This window comes from Nylanderia fulva, unplaced genomic scaffold, assembly GCF_048542155.1.
Source record: "Nylanderia fulva isolate GAGA-0341 unplaced genomic scaffold, ASM4854215v1 Scaffold95, whole genome shotgun sequence".
Taxonomy (NCBI): domain Eukaryota; kingdom Metazoa; phylum Arthropoda; class Insecta; order Hymenoptera; family Formicidae; genus Nylanderia; species Nylanderia fulva.
Genome location: NW_028191079.1, coordinates 375,333 through 396,270, shown reverse-complemented (window position 1 = coordinate 396,270; position 20,938 = coordinate 375,333). Strand labels below are relative to the sequence as shown.

The following is a 20,938-nucleotide window of genomic DNA, read 5'->3' as shown; positions in this document are numbered from 1 at the left end:
CTTCAGTACCGGAATGAACTTTGCCAATTTATTAAACACAATTTTTGTTTTATACTGAGGAAGGCTCTGTGTAGTCAAAACGTTAAGATTAATTACACTTGATTAAAGAGATAGACTGAATAAAATTTATGTCATTTAATTTCTGACACCCATTTTTGCTCGTTAATTTGGTCATTCACATTATATGTTGCATTGCATTATATACGAGCCAAATATATTATTTTCAATGGTTTAAAACAATTTTTGTTTGAAACATTTTGTTGTGCGATTAGAAATGAAAAATATTTTGGGGGTAATCGATTAAAATTAGACACCCTATATATTGAGAATATAATTTTCTTACGGCTGCGGAGCTTGATCCATCAGATTGCTACTGGTGGTACGTTTTTGTAGATTAACTGTTATATATTGATTTGCATTATTCGTCTCTTTGATATAAAGTGCTTCAGAGAGTTTTTCTAAATCCTCATCAGTAACTGTATTTCCTTTGCTGTACGTTGGATTACTGGAATATGTTTTTTTAGTAGAATCTGCAGCTGCTCTGGTGGTAGCATCCGTGACAACATTAGTCTTTACATCCCTTGGTAATGCAGGACCATTGTATTGATTAGGTTGAGCAAGTTGCGTTGGTTTTTCAGATATAGTCCTACGTTCATCTTTACCTGATTTAAATACAAAAATACATACATTTTTCCGTCGCACTCTGTTTTAATTATATGTACAAGATGTCCCACAGACCTATCGTGTAACTTGTTAATGGCAGATTCCTGGGGATCATACAGAGATGATTTTTTTCAGCGCAAATGTCAAGAGAAGAAACATCATTTTTTGTATATTCAATTTTTGCCATCATGTATCTTTGTAGTAAGAGATACTCACGAAGTGACAAAAGCTTTTTGGAAGATTGTACATATTTTTGAAAAGTACTCACAAATTTAACCGGTATATATCATTGCTGCCCGAAATGAGATCAAAGGTAAAAAATCAGGAGGGATGGTCCATTTGGCAAAACTCACATTTTATCTGTTTACGCGCGTATAACTTAAACTAGAGCTAAAACAATGATATATTTATTTTTCATTGTGTATAAATAAAAAATTATTTTTAAAGGTATAAGACAGGCAGTAAGAGCCAACTCGCGGATGACAGTGCGTTATCCTAACGAAACTAAATTTTTTCGTTAGGATTAAGTATCTGTGCACAAGGCACCAAATTTTACTTGGTCACGGCCAAGATTTAAAATATGAAATAATCTCATATTTGAGATTTAATTTCAATAACCCTTTCACCCCCCTACGGAAATAAGTAAATGCAAGAGAAAAATATAGATCCGAAAGTCGCTGAATCGGGAATCGAACCCGAGACCTTTCGCTTGCCGGGCGACTGCTCTTCCAACTGAGCTATTCATCTTTTCGATTCTATACTTTTCTCTGCTATATGTAGGGGGGTGAAAGGGTTATTGAAATTAAATCTCAAATATGAGATTATTTCATATTTTAAATCTTGGCCGTGACCAAGTAAAATTTGGTGCCTTGTGCACAGATACTTAATCCTAACGAAAAAATTTAGTTTCGTTAGGATAACGCACTGTCATCCGCGAGTTGGCTCTTACTGCCTGTCTTATACCTTTAAATTTATATTTATATTACAGAGCCTTGTTAAAACTCTTAGTTTATACACGCGGGCTTAAACGCGTTTGTTTATCAACATTATTACATATAGCAGAGAAAAGTATAGAATCGAAAAGATCTGAATAGCTCAGTTGGAAGAGCAGTCGCCCGGCAAGCGAAAGGTCTCGGGTTCGATTCCCGATTCAGCGACTTTCGGATCTATATTTTTCTCTTGCATTTACTTATTTCCGTAGGGGGGTGAAAGGGTTATTGAAATTAAATCTCAAATATGAGATTATTTCATATTTTAAATCTTGGCCGTGACCAAGTAAAATTTGGTGCCTTGTGCACAGATACTTAATCCTAACGAAAAAATTTAGTTTCGTTAGGATAACGCACTGTCATCCGCGAGTTGGCTCTTACTGCCTGTCTTATATCTTTAAATTTATATTTATATTACAGAGCCTTGTTAAAACTCTTAAAAAATTATTGATATCTCTCAATTTCACAGAGGAAGAATCGTCTCCAAACGATCCCAAGAATCTGCCATTAACACGTTATACGGTAGGTCTGCGACATCTTATGTATTGTTTCAAGATTCACTGTGATACTATAATATTTTCTTCAAATACATCTATACCTGTCTCTCAACGTAGAATTTTTTATTATTTTATATTATACATATATTATTTTATATTATTTTTTATATTAATATTTTATATTATAAAATCCTTGCATTTAATCATTACCGTCATTTTCTTTTCAACTACGTATCTGTATAAAAGTTCATACATAATAATTTATAAAATAAACAGATGCGATATATCTTTACATTAATATATAGGGTGTTCCATTTTAATTTTGGCATCAAAATATCTCGTAAAGTCTAAAAGATACGAAAAAATGTTTCAAACAAAAATTGTAAGGTTTCGAGGGACACATAAGATCGTGCCATTGATTTGACTTTGAATAATTATTTGAAAGTCACGTCAAGATCACTGTCAATTTCTTAAATAGAACTCCCTATTTTTCATTGCACATTCTTGTAGCTTATCATAAGAGTTTTCCAAAACTCTATAATAAAGTGTTTTTTATTACGTACTTTTTGAGTTATAAAGGTTTGAAGTTAACAATTTTTTGACATAAAATTTAAAATATCTTCTAAAATATTCAGTTTTCGGTAATGTTTGGAATTCAACTACCTCTTTTCCAATATATTAATTACATGTCGCTCGTCGTGATGGCATCACTAATCGGGAGACGACTTGCGAATTTCCCCTCCCATATATCAGTAATTTTATCGCGATTTCGCCGTTAATTCGGAGCGAGCAGAATAGTCGTGCGCTTCAACAAGAAGCTTCGTGCCATTATGATGCATTGTTGAAATCACAGACCGCTCGGTGTCTTGCGATCAGCAGTTACCATTCTCAATAAAATTGCAAGGTGTTTAATTGTAGCAATACCAGTAATATAGAATCCGATCCTCGTTATCCAGATTTATTATAATTACAGTCCACTCTATATACCAATCCACATCCTCCTCACATATCTCCCCTCCCCTATTCTAATTTTCCTACGCCTCGTTTTTCAACGAACAGATTTTGAGCCGGATACCCTGTCGTGTGCAGTCGGATTGATGAACGTGATAAGTGTTCATACAGTTGAATGACGCATTTGGGAGACTGGACGTATTCTAAGAGGCAAGGGAAATTACAGAGTTTCAATTATTTTACGTCGACAATTTAGAACTATTGTTTATTGGTCTCGATAATTGTTCGGAGCTTGATTGTTCAAACCGAATTCTCAGCTCGAATAATAAATTCAAGCAATCGGAGCATCGCAAAAAGCAACTGTTGATGTCGACTCAAGGACATCGCACGCATAACAATTGCCCACGACGTTCTTTTCTTCTACACATGATTGAGAAGAGGCACGCTCCTTATTATTTCTCTCGCATTCCTGAACTGTTTTGGCGAATTTACTGGGTGTCCTCTAAATATGGAGGAATATTTGTCAAGTCAGTGCTTCACTAATGGATTTATTACTCGTACTATTAAAAATTATAAGAAGATTGGAGAGCAGAACATCAATCTGTCGGTTGTGCAGAATTAAATACGCATATTGGAGGATCACTGAATTAAATATCAGGAGCTTCATGTCCGGATCGAGACCACCGCCACCGAGCTGGACTGAAAAAATGAATCGTACTTTGTGGATGAAGAATTTCTTGCTACTGAGGAGGCCTATCTATCGGCATCGGACTTCCTTGCGCGAGTATCAGATAGTTTTACTAAGCCGATCGCTACTGTTAACGCAAATCCGAGTGAAAGCTCAATTGTAACCGACTCCGGTCAAACGTCTATTCAATTACCTCGCATTTTATTGCCTAAATTTTCTGTTATACCGAATAGGCAAACTTCCGTGATTTATTCGAATCACTGGTAGCAAGTAACGTCCAATTAACTAATGTACAGCAATTACATTATCTAAAAACTAGTCTCATTAATAAAGCAAACCTGCTTGTTAAGAATATGACGATCACTGCAAATTATACAATTGCATGATCCATTTTGAGAGAGCGGTATGAGAATCTGTATGCTACTATTTCTTCTTATTTACAGCGCTTATTTTTCATATTTTTCTCCGATAAAACTGTTAATTCATTGAAGGCTATACGTGACTCAATTAACGATGCTCTGGCAGCACTGCGTAATCTTGACAGACCAGTAAATAGCTGGGATAATTTGTTGATTTTTTTTATTGTACAGAATCTAGACTTTCGAACTTGCAAAGAGTGGGAGTTGAGTCTAGGCAATATTACACAGCAACCGACTTATATTGAGCTGAACAATTTTCTTTCACTCAGAATTTGAGCCTTGGAAGCATCAAGCAGCACTAATAATACTTTGTCTTCAAAATTGAATTGTTCGAATGTTACTAATTCCCACTTATCTGCTGTTTCTCAATCGAAATGTTTATCATGCAATGCGGCGCATTCACTGTCAAAATGTATTCAATTTAGATATCTTTCAGCGGAAAAGCATCGTGATTTTGCAAAACAACAGCGGTGCTCTTTTAATTGTTTACGCGTAGGACATTTATCGAGGGATTGTTCCAGTCAAGGGCGTTGTGCCTGCCAACGAAAATATCATAGACTACTCTATTATGATGGTGACAATAAAAGAGAGACCACATTTGTTATCAAACCAATAGAAGGTACTTTGACGACTAAATCGATGAGTGAGTCTCCCCCCACTAGACTTTCTTCCAGCCAATTCTTTAAGATTTTTTCTTCAAATAATCACAGCAAAGTAAATAGTTGCGTTAGACTTACTACAGCAAGAGTGATAATCAAATCCTGCAATGGACGTTCAATCCAAATTCGCGTGTTGATTGATGCAGGTTCTCAAGATACTTTCATTAGCGAAAGGATCGCTTAATTGCTCAAGGTCAAGCGTAGAAGGACATAAGTCAAAATCACTGGTTTCGGAGATCAAATAGCAGGGGTATCTAATTACTCTGTTTTATTAGTTTTAATATTGGTTATTGATAAAAGTCGCACAATTCCAGTGACTACTCTAGTTCATTCTAAGTTCTCATCCATGTTCACACTACTCCGGTCTCTGATCGAGAATATCCTCATTTGAAAGGACTTCAATTAGCGAATCCGGATCCCTCCAGTAGAGACCCCATTGATCTGTTAATCAGTGTAAATTTATATAGTGCCATTCTATTGGAAGGTCAACGCATGATAACTGGAATGTTCCCGTGGCACAGTATACGATCTTCGGTTGGATTCTCACCGGCCTTATATCGAGTGCTAGCTCTGTTTATCATACTGGCTCTTTAGCTTTACATTGTATTGCTTCTGACGTACAAGACACTTTGAAACATTTTTGGGAGGTGGAAGAACTGCCGGTCGGCAACTCTTTAACGAAGGAAGGAAGATAATGTGAGGAGCACTTTGTTGCCACCTACTCTCGTTTACCGTGTGAACGGTATGTAGTATGCCTACTTTTTAAGAATAATTTTATTAATGACATTGGAGATTCCTATTAGATAGCCTCCAGCTTGTTAAAAAGATTAGAACGGAGGCTATCCCGAGATTCTAAATTAAAGCAAGCTTATTCTGATTTTTTAACTGAATATGAGAGATTTGGACATATGGAGATTGCACTGACTGATGACCTTCGTCGTTCTTTTTTATATATTCCACATCATGCTGTTTTAAAGGAAAGCAGCTTCTCTCCGTTATGCGTAGTTTTTAACGCTTTCTGCGCTATACTAATGGATCATCATTAAACAATTTTCCATTGCCTGGCCCCAAGTTGCAGAAGATTTTCCCACCGTCATCATACGATGGCGTACTCATCGTCTAGTATTTACCGCTGATATTGCAAAAAATGTTCCGTCAGATTAACGTACATCTTGATGATGTTGATTTTTGGAGGATATTATGGCGCTCTTCTCCTAATTATCTGATCAATCATTATTGATTGTTAATCGTCACGTATGGTACTAATTCCGCACCTTCCCTCGCTATGCACGTCTTACGACAATTGTCTTATGATGAAGGTACTAAATACCCTTTTGCGGTCTCGATCTTATAGAATCTATCTATGTTGACGATGTTCTGTTTGGAGCTCATGATACTTATACTATTCTCAAAACTCGTCAATTGATTTTTCTACACCAGAGGGGTTTTCATTTACAAAAATGGACTTCCAATTACAATGAATTGCTACAAGACTTACCCCACGAGGATTGTATTAGTTTGAATAATTTTCCTTTAGAAGAGAAACCCTTGGTTAAAGTTTTAGGTATTTCGTGGAATCCTAAACTGGACTATTTCAGGTATAAACTACAGACTCCTAATACTGATCATTCAACTAAACAAATAATGCTTTCGATTATTTCACAATTTTACGACCCACTAGACTGGGTCACCCCTGTCATTGTTACAGTAAAGATTCTTTTGCAAGAACTGTGGCTACGACATATTGACTGGGACACTGCTCTTCCCCCTGATATTTTAGATATATGGGCTTCTTTTCATCAAAATTTAGAAGAGATGCCGGCAATTTTAGTTCCACGCTGGACTCATCAATCCCCAGATATTCTAAGTTACGAATTGCACGAGTTTGCTGATGCATCTAATCGCGCTTATGCCGCTGCTGTAATTTTTCGTACCACTACTCCTTTGGATTAACACGTATCTCTTCTCATTGCTAAGTCCAAGGTGACGCCTGTCAAGCCACTAATTGTAAGTATACCACGCTTAGAGCTGTGTGCAGCGTCATTATTCTCATGTCTTGTGGAGTATATTCATAAGAATTTGGATTTGTCACTAGTCCCCACATTGTTGGTTTGACTCTATAGTAGTTCTCTCTTGAATCACTTCTTGTTGGAAGTCATTTGTAGCTAATCGTGTGGCTGACGTACAAACTCGTAACCCATTGGTTAAATGGAACCCAGATAACAAAACGTCTAAAATCGGGACATAAGACGTCTTAAATGAGTTATTAAGATGTATTTTAGACATTATATTAAAATATGTCTTTAAGACGTCAATAAGATATCTTTAAGATGTCTTATGTTCCGTTTTTAGACGTAATATTGTTTGGAAAATTTATAGATACCAAGCACAACCCAGCTGATTGTGCCTCCCGTGGTATTTTTGCCAGACAACTCAAAGAATGCGTTATGGTGGGCAGGACCTCCCTGGTTTAGCAAGCACACAGCCTTCTGGCCGAAGCAACCGTCAATACTAATGATAGACGTTACATCAAAGCGTCGCACTACTCCTGCGCATTTAATCTGAAAGATAGATTCAGAATGGGAATTGCTGTTCTCCATTTTTTCTTAGCCGAAATTACTGCGAGTTACAGCGTATTGCAGTCGGTTTTTAATTTGCAGCCTTCAGCGAATCGGTCGCTTTAGTTCGATCTTTCCCAAACTTGGCAATACGTTAAGTAATAATATAAAACGAGCTAGATACTTTTGGATTTCTCACATACAAGAGATTTAATTTCCTTCTGAAATCCAGTGTGTTAAGAATGGTAGAAACCTCTCGCGTACCAGTAAGGTAAAAAACCTTAACTTCTTCCTGGATTCCCAAAGTTTATTACGAGTAGGTGGGCGCCTGCATCATTCAGCTCTTTCTTATGATGAAAAGCATCTAATCATATTACCACGTTATAAAATAGCAGAGCTTGTCATCGAGCATGCTCATTTGCGAGCACTCCATGGTGGCTTTCAATTAACTCTTAGAGTATTACGACAAAATTTTTGGATATTAAAAGCGCGTACCTTAGTCAAGCATCACATTCATTTATGTGTATCCTGTACATGACATAGAGCTGTATCAATTGAACAAATCATGTGTGACCTCTCTGCGGAGCGAATCACTCCTGCTCGTCCCTTTCAACATTGCGGCGTAGATTATGCCGGCCCGATATAGGTAATACCAAGAGTCGGTCGAGGTAAAAAATCCTACAAGGTAAATATAGCAGTATTTATATGTTTAGCTACCAGAGCAGTTTACTTAGAGTTAGTTAGTGATTATACTACAAATTTTTAGCAGCCTTTCGTAGATTTTCATCCAGACGCGGAGTACCCTTCCTCTTATTAAGCGATAATGGAACCAATTTCTGGGGCGCAGAGCGCGAACTTACGCTAATCTAAAACGTTGTCTAAACAACCAGATTTGGTCGCATATTTAGCCTCTGATGAGGGGGCCCAAGACCTACCGCACTAAAACCTTAGCGGGTGTCCACCTCGGGCGTTGGATAGGGGACGGCGAGGATGCTGGAATCCCATGCCGTCTCGCCGCCCCCCCCGCCAAGCCATCTCCGGGGAGGGGTTTCGGCCGCAAGGCCTTGCGGCCGAGACCCCTCCCCGACCGCGCAGTCAATGACTGCGCGGTTTCGTCCCGGTTGCGGCGCAGGGCGACACCGACCCCACGCCGCGCCCTCCCAAAGAGTTTGGGGGGCGGGGCCATGGCTCGAGAGCTCCCGCTCGAGCCATCGCCCCCCGCCCCCCCCGGTAGTCGCGACCCCCAGATCCCCTAGAGAGTGATCCGGTTCGGCGTTCCACCAGGGGAGCCCTCACCAGAGGGCTCCTCTCTGAAGGAGAGGAACCCTCTTCCGTGGACGGCGTTGCCCTCCCCCCGGGTGCCTTATGGCTCCCGGTGAGAGGGCCCCACGCGTCACGTCCTCACAGAGGGGGACCCAGGCGCCCCGGCCGGACTGGCGATGCTTGCCCGCCGGGGACACGTGGCCCCCCCTCGCCCCCCCCCCGGCTGCGGCTCTCTCCGCTCCCTTGGGAGTTAGGATTTGGCCGCAGCCGAAAGTGTTTTCTCTAACCGGGTGCGCAGGGCGCCTCCCCTTAGTGGAGTGACGCGCCCACGCGCCCGGCCCGCGTGAGGTTCCCGGGGGGAAAGGCCTTTGGGACTTAGTTGTCCCCGGCCCCCCCCCCCCCGGAACCCTCATCCCGCGTCAATTATTGACGCGGGTATGTTTGGGACGGACCCCCCCCCGATCCACGCCGCCACAAACAGGCAAGCCCGTCGACGGCGCGGAAAGAGAGGGCCCGGCCCCTCCTCCCATGGGTGCGTTCCTCCTTCGGAGGTTGTACTTCCCCCCGGTCCCCACCACCCCCGGCGGGCGGACCCGCCGACGGTGGGGGAGGGGGAGGGGGCACACCCTCCCGTCTGTTTGGTTTCTCCTTCCTCTCCTTCCCCCTCTTCTACGCCCACCAGGGGCGCCCCCCCTCCGATCCCCGGCGCCACAAACGGGCGGACCCGCCGACGCCGGGGAAAGAGGAGGGACGTCCCCGCCCTCCTCCTCTCTCTCCTCCCCCATTCTCTCTCTCTCCCTCTCCGCCTCCTCCTTCTGCAGCATGACTTCGTCGCAGAAGGAGGAGAACGCCCTCCATGCGTCCTCATTGTCTGTCATTGCCCTCACTACCGAGGGCAATGACAGATCCCTCCCCACCGCGGCCACGAGCCTCTCTCTCTCCCCCGCCCAGGCAACACACTCAGCGAGTGTATGCTGGGCGGTGTCGCGCTCGTGGCCACAGTGATGGCACCGCGTCGTGCGCTCTTTGCCAATCCTGTGCAGGTACTCACCGAAACAGCCATGTCCGGTGAGCACCTGCATCATGTGGTAGGATACCCCACCTTTGGCTCTGTCTAGCCAGTTTTCTAGACAGGGCCGTATGGCCCCGACGGTGCGCTGTCCCGGCAATGTTGGATTTGCCAGGCTATCCTTCCAATTTTGGATCAGCGCCCGCCGAGAGTGGACCCTCACGGCACGCCGGAGACTCTCCGTCAATGTGATGCCCGCCCGCTGGTACGCACGTGTGCGTGTGTATACTTCCGCATACATGCGGGCGAGCATCTCCACAGGGGGTACTCCGGAGAGCACCCCCGCTGCCGTCCAGCTCACTGTATGGTAGCCCCTGCATATCCTGTTGACTACCCGCTTCTGCACTTGTCTCAGTGCGTTCTTTGGGCCGCGGGCAGCCTCCAGGCATTTTGACCATACAGGGGCCCCGTACAGGAGCATGGCGTGTATCGTCCCGGCGTACAATTTCCTCACACCTCCATGGTAAAAATCTGTGTCCAGGTTGGGTGCGAGAGAGAAAGATAGCTTTTAACCTATGCTTGCAATGCGCAAACGTAGATGACGTCACGGTGACGTCACGCGCCGTTTGAAACTGGAAATGTAATTGGTGCTTTCGCTAATTCGCGTTTGCGCATTGCGAACGGAGGTAACAATCTACCCTTCTCTTTCCTTAAAAACGTGGTTCTCTCTCGCACCCAACTTGGACACAGTTTTGCGCTCCTATTCCCCTTCCATATCTATATGTTCTAAGGTCGTGTGCTTCAACGAGATCGGTCGCTTTGTGCCATTGTGACGCATTGTTGAAATCACAGACCGCTCGGTGTCTTACGATCAGCACAGTTGTACCATTCTCAATAAAATTGTAAGGTGTTTAATTGTAAGCAATACCAGTGATATAGAATCCAATTCTCGTTATTCAGATTTATTATAATTACAGTCCACTCCACAATACAATTCCACATCGAACAGGTAATTATACCTTAATACTTTTTTGCGCGGAATAATAAGATCAATTAACTGGTATAAAAAAACAGATAATTGTTTAAAAAAAATGTTATAATATGTGTATTTAAATAAATATATTCAAAATACAGCTGCATATATTTCATAAGCAACTATGTGTTTTTTACACCAATTGATTTGTCTCATTATTTTGTGCATAAAAGTATTAAGTTATGATCACCGAAAACTGTATATTTTACAAGATCTTTTACATTTAATGTCAAAAAATTGTTAACTTTAAACATTTATAACTTAAAAAGTACTTCATAATCCCGTATTCATATATAATCCCGTAAGCTATCTACTCGAGAATTATTGCAAGACATCTATCGCTGGAGCGTTTTACGAGCACGCGTTGCACGCGCAAATTATCCGGATGTGTACCTCGTAGAAAAAATACTGCGCAGGAGGGGTGACGAGGTTTACGTGAAATGGCTGGGATTCGACAGTTCGCACAACTCTTGGATACATAAAAACAATGTTATTTAATGTACCTCATATTTTATTCAACATATATGAAATATATAAAATATATAACAAAAACAATATAACCCTTATTACTACATCCTTAAAATATAATAAATATAATAAATAAAATAATTATAATAAATATAATTTACAGCGGTATTCGATAATGTCCCCACGCTAAGGTGTCGGTCGACTCAGGTACGACATATTGCTTGTCGTCATAGGGACTTAGAGCAATTTTTGTCTCGCTGATGGTATACACTTTATGCAATTTCGATCTTATACATGACTGCTGACGCGTCATTTGAATCTCGTCGTTAGGGCAGCGCGTATAATTGTTGAATGTTATACTACGCGCTACGACGTTACTTTTGGTACCTTTTGCCTTTTTAGTGTTCTTTTTACCATCCACCCGCAAAGCATATATTTTTGCTCTAAGCCCGACGAATTCGGTCATTAATACGCCGTTATTCTCATATGAGAAAGACATCTTTCATCAGACCCAGTACTTTTTTATTCTCAAGCGGTATACCGTACGCATTGTCCACAGCATAATCGCTGATATTAAATTGAGCGATATCGCGCTTCAAATTTTCATAGATATCCTGGCATTTAATTTGATATATTAAACTGTCCGTGTCGGTGTACATTACTCTACAATTGTCACGATAGAGCGGTGACATGTATTCGTGGTGAAATTCATAAAGACATACTTTTGATATGTCGAGTATACACATGCCGACGTAGATTGGTTTGTAGAATTTAACTTCGAGTTTGCGTAATTCTATGGCAACTAATTTTTCCGAAAATATGCTTGTACTATAAAAATTTGGTTTCGCGATCATTGCCTCCGCACCGTACCGTCCGTCCCATTTTGTTAATAATTTTACATCCACATAATTGCGCACATTTTCCATTGTCTTGCCAAATACCGCATTATTTATTAATTTATATAAATTTTTTTCAAAATTAGTTTTTGTTTCGGTTCTAAACTGTGTATTAAGTTTAATATAATTTCTAAGCCACGCGGACTGAGTAAATTGTCGTATGCGGTATATTTTTGTTATGCGTAGCCCGTGGCGTGTGCACTGTTGTAGATTACGATAGTGTATTACGCAACGCTTCTTATCGTAAAGCGTGGCGAGGAGTTTATACTCCCGCTTGCCGGGCGGCTTGTCGCGTGTCGGGCAAAACGGTAGGTCAATGTGCGCGTCATGAAGATGCTGCGGATACTCTAAATCTACTTCGAGAACATAGCCTATAAGCGAATCGAGCGCAATAGATGATATATCAAAATTCGATACATCATTAATTCATTGAAAATCGGCATACGGCAATGGCTGACACATTGCCCATCCGTACAAATTATTTACATCAAAGTACATAAGGTAAAATAAGGGTTTCGATGAGTCGTACGATTGCATGTACTTGTTATTAGCCTGTGCGTATCGACCTGAACATTGACTAAGGCCGCCGCGTATACCTCGTTCGAATAACCATATCTGTTAATAATCAATGTTTGTTAATAATTCAAATTTTATATTTGTATATTTTAACATGGCATTTCATGTATATCCGGGAAGAGTATAATAATACGCGGGATCGAGTCCATAACTTTTTATACAACTGTCGCGAAAATTTTCAAATATATCGGCCAATAACAAGACATCAATTTTTAAATATAAATCACTATATTCGCCTAGCGTTCGAAGGGAGAATCGGCTCCAGACGGTCTCGGCGTGTGCGTAATCACTCTCGGATACTGTGTCGCCGGTCAGGGAGCTGTAAAATGAGTCGCGCGACGGTAAACATGTGTCTTGTAATCTGTCCACGCAGTCTATGTATTCATACGGAAAAACGCCCTTCCGTGTCAATAAATTAAACGTATCTGTCCATAAATTTTGATATTCTGAATGTAAAATTTTTAGTTTATCTTTATCCAAAAATGACGCTAATTTGTCAAGACTAGCACTGAAAAAATACGAATCGATAAAGCGTAATTTAATATAATTTTTTGCATTATTGTTTTGCGTCAATCTAACAGTTTTCAAGAATGATATATATTTTTCTTTCGTTATCGGCAGTAATTCGATTTCCTCTTTGAACGCTGTGGCTATGTCCTCTATAATGAAATGCGCGTCGTAGCGGGACAGATTGTTAAAGACTATAGGAATACAAAAAGATTCTTTGTAATTTAAGTTAAAATTTGAATGCGCGTGACTCCTGTACCGCCCGGTGAGATGGCAATAATCGTGGATGCGTGAATTGTCTTCGTCAAACGGACGTTTGCATATATGACAATGCGTCGCGCTGCGAAATTTTAACCACTCGTCAAGCGTTAAATTTACCATGGGGACGTTGGTTGTCAAAATATTTTTTACGCGTATTGGTAAATTTTTAAGCTGTTCGGCGAATCACGCAACGCAATCGACACTACGGCGAGAATTATACGCGGATAACGAATTGTCAAACGAACACTGTACGTAATAAGCGATGCTGAATACTTGGTGGTGTTGATAATTTTTGGCATCTTCAGTCTATGTTAAAACACACTCGAGGTCGGCGTACATCACAAACAAAAGCTGCTCCTTCCTCGTGTAGTTGTCGAAGCTGAGCCACTTGTCCTTGTCGCTCGGCAACCGGATAGCGCAGTTGTTCAATTTTCCGCAGTCTACCATATGCGCCTGCAATTTATCCTCCGAAAAGAAATAGTGTAGGCATCTGTAAAAATAAGAAATTTAATTAAAATTATTATTAATATATCATTTTGTTATTTAGACTTCGCAACACACACTTGAAATGTCGAGAAGAAGAACTTGTTAAAACGATAATCATGATTAAATGTCGCAAAACTTGGAATCTCAGACCAATCGGCTTACTCATCTATTGGTCATCAGCGAAGAATCGTTTAACTTTGTATTTTAATGTTTAACCAACTTTGTATTTTAATATTTAACTTTGTATTTTAATATTTGATTTTTACGTATTGAAAAAGACTGTAGTGCAGTCGAAACGTTTACGCTGTATATTGTTTCTCTAACGGAATGAAAATTTAATTATTTGATTATTAATAAATCTTTAGATCTTATTTAATTGCTCGTTTAGTTGGCCTACAATATTTACCTTCTTTAAATTTTGTTATTATTAATATAAGTTACGTACAATAAATAAATATACTTACCAATCGCATATATATTTTTGACCATTGTGTTTGCTCAGTTGCGAGCTCACGAGGCGAGACAGATTCCTTATGCACGCGAAATGCCCCACTCTGTGTTCGTCCTCCACGTACAGCAGATTGATGTGTCTGTCTTTCTTTTTTTCCGAAAGACGTAGCGAGATGATGTTCTCGTTCTCGATGATGTACACATTTATGGAGATGTCGTTTGTCAGTTCAAAGTTTTTAATTTGGATCACAATCACTGGAAACTCAATGTTTTGGAGATTCAGCACTGTGGTGTAATGCGAATAGGAGGATTCTCGTTCCACATTTCTTTCAGCGGGGTACAGAGCGGCCACTGACCATGCGAAACACGCATTGTCCGCTAATCGCACATTAACCACCTCTCTCTTTGTCACAATTTTTTGCGGTAATTTGACATGACATGCCGCGCGCATTGGATTGTACTTGTTGATATTCACAGTTAAATCTATTATCCACGACAATGCCCAGCCGCTATCGCGTTCCTGGAACTCTTCTAGCAATGCTAGCGTGGGCTCGATAACGCGGTGCTCATACTCGCGTACATCAAACGTGCGACAGAGTTCAAAGTTTCTCGTGTTGATACTTTTATTGGCGCGTTTATCACCAGATACAAACTCGCCGTTGAAAACAGTGTTCACCTTCACACTGATGTGTCTCTGCAGCACATTTTCCACGTTCTCGACTACAATGTTTGCGGCATTTTCCAAAAATTGACGCGGTTCGATATAATTTGTGTTAATTACCGCGCCGGTCAGTATACGGTTATCGAACGCCGTATCGATCTCGCGCCAAACAAGTCTTTGCGCGTTATTGCCGCCGCCACTGTATTTACCGCCGCCGCCAATATACATATATCGTTTCTGCAAGCGATTCTTTACACCCTCGACTCGCGCTATTCTAGCTACCAGAGATTGCCTATGTCCAATCGAGAGTCGCGGACGCTTGACACGGCTGCGTTCTTCCAGCTCTTCGATAAACTCTTCACACTCTTGCAGCCATCCGAAATATTCGCCTAAGGTGGCGACTTGGCGGGAACTCTCCAACAGCTCGCGCTTAACATTTTCCGCGTTCTCCATTTTTTTGTAAAAAATTCACTTGTACTACACAGAAATAACTACTTTGATTACATACTAAACTTTTTCTCCCAGCTATTTTTTCTTGAGGAAAGCATGCGCTCTCGTGGTCACCGTACTTTGATTTGACCCGGCAGTATCAGGGTCCTCATTATATATCCCGTTCAACTCTTTGTTTGTCAACGTACAAACGATTGTTTAACTTCCCCGATTGATTTCTCCCCGGTGATAATTCGTAGGAATTTTTTCTAGGAAAAATTTCGATAACGTAGTAATTGATATCTGATTAGCAGCCGCAGATTTTCGGCGCTTGCCAAAGGAACGGTAGAAGATTTCACAGCTTTTGTTTGATGATTGATTTCTCTCCGGGGATAATTCTCAGAAATAGATAACATAGTAATTGATATCTGATTGGCAGCCGTAGATTTTCGGCGCTTGTTTTGTTTATAAATTCCTGCAGCCGCTGGTTTCGGCGCTGGTATTTCTTCCTAAAATAAACAATGAAGAACCGCCGCTTATGGGAGGCACTTTTTACCCCCTCCGCCGCAAAAACATGTCTCGACACGTTCACCGAGGATAATAGATATTTGTTTATCTTATCTTATTTATGCAATAGATATCTTGTAATAGATACCATTGTATTAGATATTTGTTTATCTTATCTTGTTTATGTAATAGGTATCTTACAAAAATGCCGCTTATCTTATCTTGTAATAGATATCACTGTAATAGATATATGTTTATTTTTTGTTTATAAACATATCAGGTAACATGATCCGATAATCGCCCCTTATCTGGTAACCTGAGCTGATAAGATAAGCTTATCTGCTGATAAGACCCCCCGCCAGCGTAACGTCATACCCCCGCGCCCCCGAAAACCCCCCCGCCCCGCACCCCCCTTAGAAGACTCGAGTTAGAACTTTCATAGTATAACTACGACTTAGTTCATTATATTTCAATCAACGTTAAAAACTGAAAAGTATTTCGTTTTAACACCTATTTAGAAAGTCATACAGTTTGCCAAAAGTTTTCCCCAGAGTTCTCCGCGATCTTAGGTGCATTTCTAATTTATATTTATGTGTGGAAAATGTATGGAATAGGTTTTATCAATTTCCCCGGGGCAAAAAATTGGGATAAACATTGTTCTTTGATGTCTCATAAAAATCTCTTAAATAAGTAACATAAACCTGTGACTGATGATTGAGTTGATTCAACTGGTATGTTTGCAGACAACGATGTTGATCGAGAACCTAAAAAACGAAACGAAACAGTAGTTTAAACTAATATTTTGTAAATGTTCAAATTATCAACGCATTTATCGTAGAATATCAACCTGATTGATTAATGATCGATGTATGAGAAGCCGCAGACTGACTTATTCCTTCTGTAAATAGTCTGGAATCTGGAATGTAGAAAATATATTTGTTATTTGTTATTTGAAGTAAAACATTTTTAAATAATAATTTTATTTTATTCGTTTTCTCATTGCGCACAAAACATTTGTATAGACTAGTTTAGTTGTTTATAAATTGTAATGTCAGGTCGGCAACGAACATGTAAATTTTTTATAAACCGTTACGTTTTTTTATGATAATAACTAATACAATTTTCTTGTTTTGATGTACATAGATTCACAAAAATTTTTTACGTTCTTGACTGTTACTATAATGCGTGACTTAATTTATTCAAGAATTCACCATTATTTTAAATTATATATTATTTTTTTATATGTATGTTAAATTACGATTTAATTTTATCATAAGACGCAAAGAATAGTTTTAAGTCCGATGACTTTTCTTATTGTATTTATACACCGAAAATTATGTTGAGATTTTTCTCTATTGAATTGTCATGTTAAAATGTTTGTAGATTTACACGCTGAAGATGACCAAAAAATCGGTCAAAACGTTCGTGATTACTAACTAATAAAATAAAGTGATTACTAACTAATAAAATATATATTTACCATCTGCACTCAGATTCCTACGCCATTGATTAATTTATTTAAAATTTAAGGGATCTTACTTAATAAGGAATTTTTTCCTAAAAAAATTTTTATTTTTATGTTATTTGTTTTCACATTTAAATCTGTAATTTTATTATATTAAACTTGGCAAAATTGATTTCGACGTAACTAGCAATTTTATTCAATACTTTTACGACGTTTCTACCATTTGGTTGTGGTCCTTATCAAGTGAGAATTCTATAACACAATATTACACAATAGTTTTTAACAATGTTGAAACATACAAGGACATATTTAAATGTTAAGTTATGACCACAAACACAAACATACCCATCAATTAAAATGAGATTAACGCAACATAAAACCGATCTTATTTAAAATTAATAGTTAAAAGAGAAACACGTCCCATTGCTATGTTTCGTCAACGACTAAATTTTGAAACGCACCACTAAACAATCTTTATTATTTTGTCGTAAATATTTGTCAAATTCTCAGTGTCTTTCTGTAGATCAACAGTATTATCATGCTTCTTTATGAAAAACATTTCAGCAATCTCTTTCTTTCTTACATGTTTCTCATTATGTAAAATGATCGGTGATTTCCAATTAAAGTCATGTCCAAATCACATCTGTGTTTACTCAAAACCGAATGTGTAGACTCATGTAATTTAATATTGCTAGCATATTCCTTCACTCTAGTGCATAAATGTCTTTTCGTTTGTCCAATGTATGAGGCATTACAATTTTCACAATTAATCTTTTATACTGCATTCGTTTTTATATCATAAATTATTAAATCTTTACCTTGTTTTATCAGCCTATTCAACTTTTTTGGCAAACTATAAACGACATTTAAGTTAGCATTTTTAAGTGACCTTTTAATACTGTCGCTAACGTCTTTAACATATGGAAGTGGAATCACATAATTCTTATCTTGAGTCGAATTCCCATTGTCGTTATTATCCAAATCATTATTCAAATTATCGTTATTATCCGCATCATAACGGTTAACATTCCTAATATTATTTAGTACATTAATTCTTTTATTTACATATTTATTAATAATACGATCCAGAAAGCAATTATTAATTAAAATGTTCTTTACAATCTCAATATTCGTATTATGAAATTGTTCGTTTGAAAGTAAAATTGCATGGTCTACTAAATTATAAATCGTATTAATTTTATACTTAATAAGACGACTCGAAAGAAAATTGATGTATCTGCCAGAACATGTAGGTTTCCTAAATCAATTAGTTGTCAATTCATTCCCATTGCGGATAACTGTGGAATTTAAAAAATTAATAGAAGAATTGGTCTCTAATTTGGCGTGAAATAAACTTTAATTTTAGTTGCAAGAAAAATTTAAATATGAAAAAAAAAAGATACGTGGTGGGGGTATTTTGAAAAATTAAACATTTTTGCAAAATATGATCATGTCATTATAAAGAGCTTTCGAAACCATAAAACTTTTGCTGGAAACATTTTTTTATATTTCTCATTATTTCGGCGATATTCGCTTGAAAACGTAAACACCGATTTTATTTAAGGGGATGCTGCACCCCTAAAACCGAATATCAGCAGCTAAAAAAAATTGTTTTGTGATTAGGTTCATCTACTCTAAACTTATACAAAGTTTCAGATTTTTTTAAATTTTACACTTGCCGAACTTCCCTTGTAAGTTAGCTAATATCGGTGATAGAGGAGATCCCATAGGGCTTCCATAAATCTGTTCATAGTACTGCTCATTAAATTGAAAACTAGTTGAAGTAAGTATTATATCAATAGCGTATAGAAACTGTTGCAAATTAAATTTAGTTCTTAAACTTATGTCACTCCAACGATTTTCAATTGCAGAAAAAACTAAATCTTTTGGAATATTCGTAAACAACGAACAAACATCCAAGGAAATCATTACGTCATCGTCATTAACCCTTGTATTTTTAATAATATTCACAAACGTCCAACCATCTTTAATATTTGAATCCGGTTTCTTAACAGATTTAACTAATATATCATAAATGTAACCGGCAATATTATAAAAGGGACTGCCCAACGATGACACAATGATTCTCAATGGATAACCGTTCTTATGGATCTTTGGGAGTCCATAACACCGTGGTAAATTACCATTCGTGCAATTAAAAAATTTATATGTTTGATCATCAATGATCTCATTATTATGCCATGACTTTACTAACGTGTGAAGTTTATTCGTCAGACGTTTAATCGGATTTTTATTTAATTTTTTGTATGTCATCGAATCATTTAACAATAATTCCATATTAGTCACGTAGTCATTTCTATTCATAACTACTGTAACTTGTCCTTTATCAGCTTTGGTAACAATCAAATCTTTATTATTCTGCAAATATTTATTAGAAGTACTCCCCGGGAATGCTCTGGGTTCATTTAGCTTAGAGGGAACGAGGAAGGGCGAGAGAGGGCGAGAGGGCGAGAGGGGGCGGGAGAGGGCAAAAAAGGGCCAGAGAGGGCGAGAGAGAACGAGAGGAGCAAGAAAAGGTGAGGTGGTGAGCGAGAGAGGGCGAGAGAGGACGAGAAGGGGCGAGAAAGAGCGTGAGAGGGCGAAAGAGGGCAAGGGGGTGAGAGAGGACGGGAGAGGAAGCGTTACATAAAATCGTAACACAAAATCGTGACATAATTTTTTTATATATATAGAGTAGATATATATATATATATATATATATATATATATAATTTGAAACTGTACAGCTACTTAAAAACTTGAAAAATGACCTATTTCAATAAGAAGATTATCCATTTTTTATTTTTCGAAACTTTTTAATTTTAATAAAAATCGATAATATAGATAATGTTATATACGATTTAGAAAATATAATTTAATAAGTATGTGTAAACTTTACAATATGATCAGAAACCACCGAGTGTCTTGCAGGATCCAATCTGATATTATTTTTATGTTCATTTACTCTTGCCGAAAATGAGAAAATGAGATCATATTGTAAAGTTTACACATACTTTTAATTGGAATAATACAAAAATCTTGAATCACGAAAGGAATTATTATAAAGGGTTAATATCTGAAATGATATACATTAAAGAAGAAGAAAACAGTATCAACTTAAAAAAGGACACCGAGCGACTTGACTGTTCTTATTTTGATATTTTAGAAAAATTGTCTATGTCATCTTAGCATGGCGGTATATATACAGCGTCCTGACATTGTAATTTACATATATTGAGTTTGCTTCTTACAAAGTATACATTGTTTATAATAGTTTTTCAATAAGAAATATTTTAAAGAATTTTATCGTCTCGACATAGATGTAAGTGATCACTATCTATTTAAAAATCAAATATCCAATATTCAGGCTAATACATTAATTATTTCACAGCTCATTACACATCATTATTACATTATGGATTATAAAATTAGACGTTTATTTAAAAAGAACTACAGAAATCTGATCTTCGGGGTTAGGCGCTTTAACGACTAATTTGAACAAT

The 20,938-nt window shown here is 38.4% G+C and overlaps 1 protein-coding gene across 3 annotated transcripts in view; it reads right to left on the bottom strand.

The window, feature by feature from the left end:
* LOC114931290 (endoribonuclease Arlr-like) overlaps nt 1–20,938 on the bottom strand; it is a 69,147-nt gene that overhangs the window by 3,047 nt on the left and 45,162 nt on the right. For 2 of the 3 annotated variants that reach the window (XM_085490056.1, XM_085490058.1), the window contains 3 exons: nt 16,818–16,886; nt 16,672–16,734; nt 344–662 (listed from right to left, as the gene is read on the bottom strand). In XM_085490056.1, coding sequence (XP_085346182.1) covers nt 344–662; nt 16,672–16,734; nt 16,818–16,886 — 451 coding nt within the window. The remainder of the gene's footprint in view (nt 1–343; nt 663–16,671; nt 16,735–16,817; nt 16,887–20,938) is intronic. The other variant, XM_085490057.1, reaches the window with a different exon arrangement.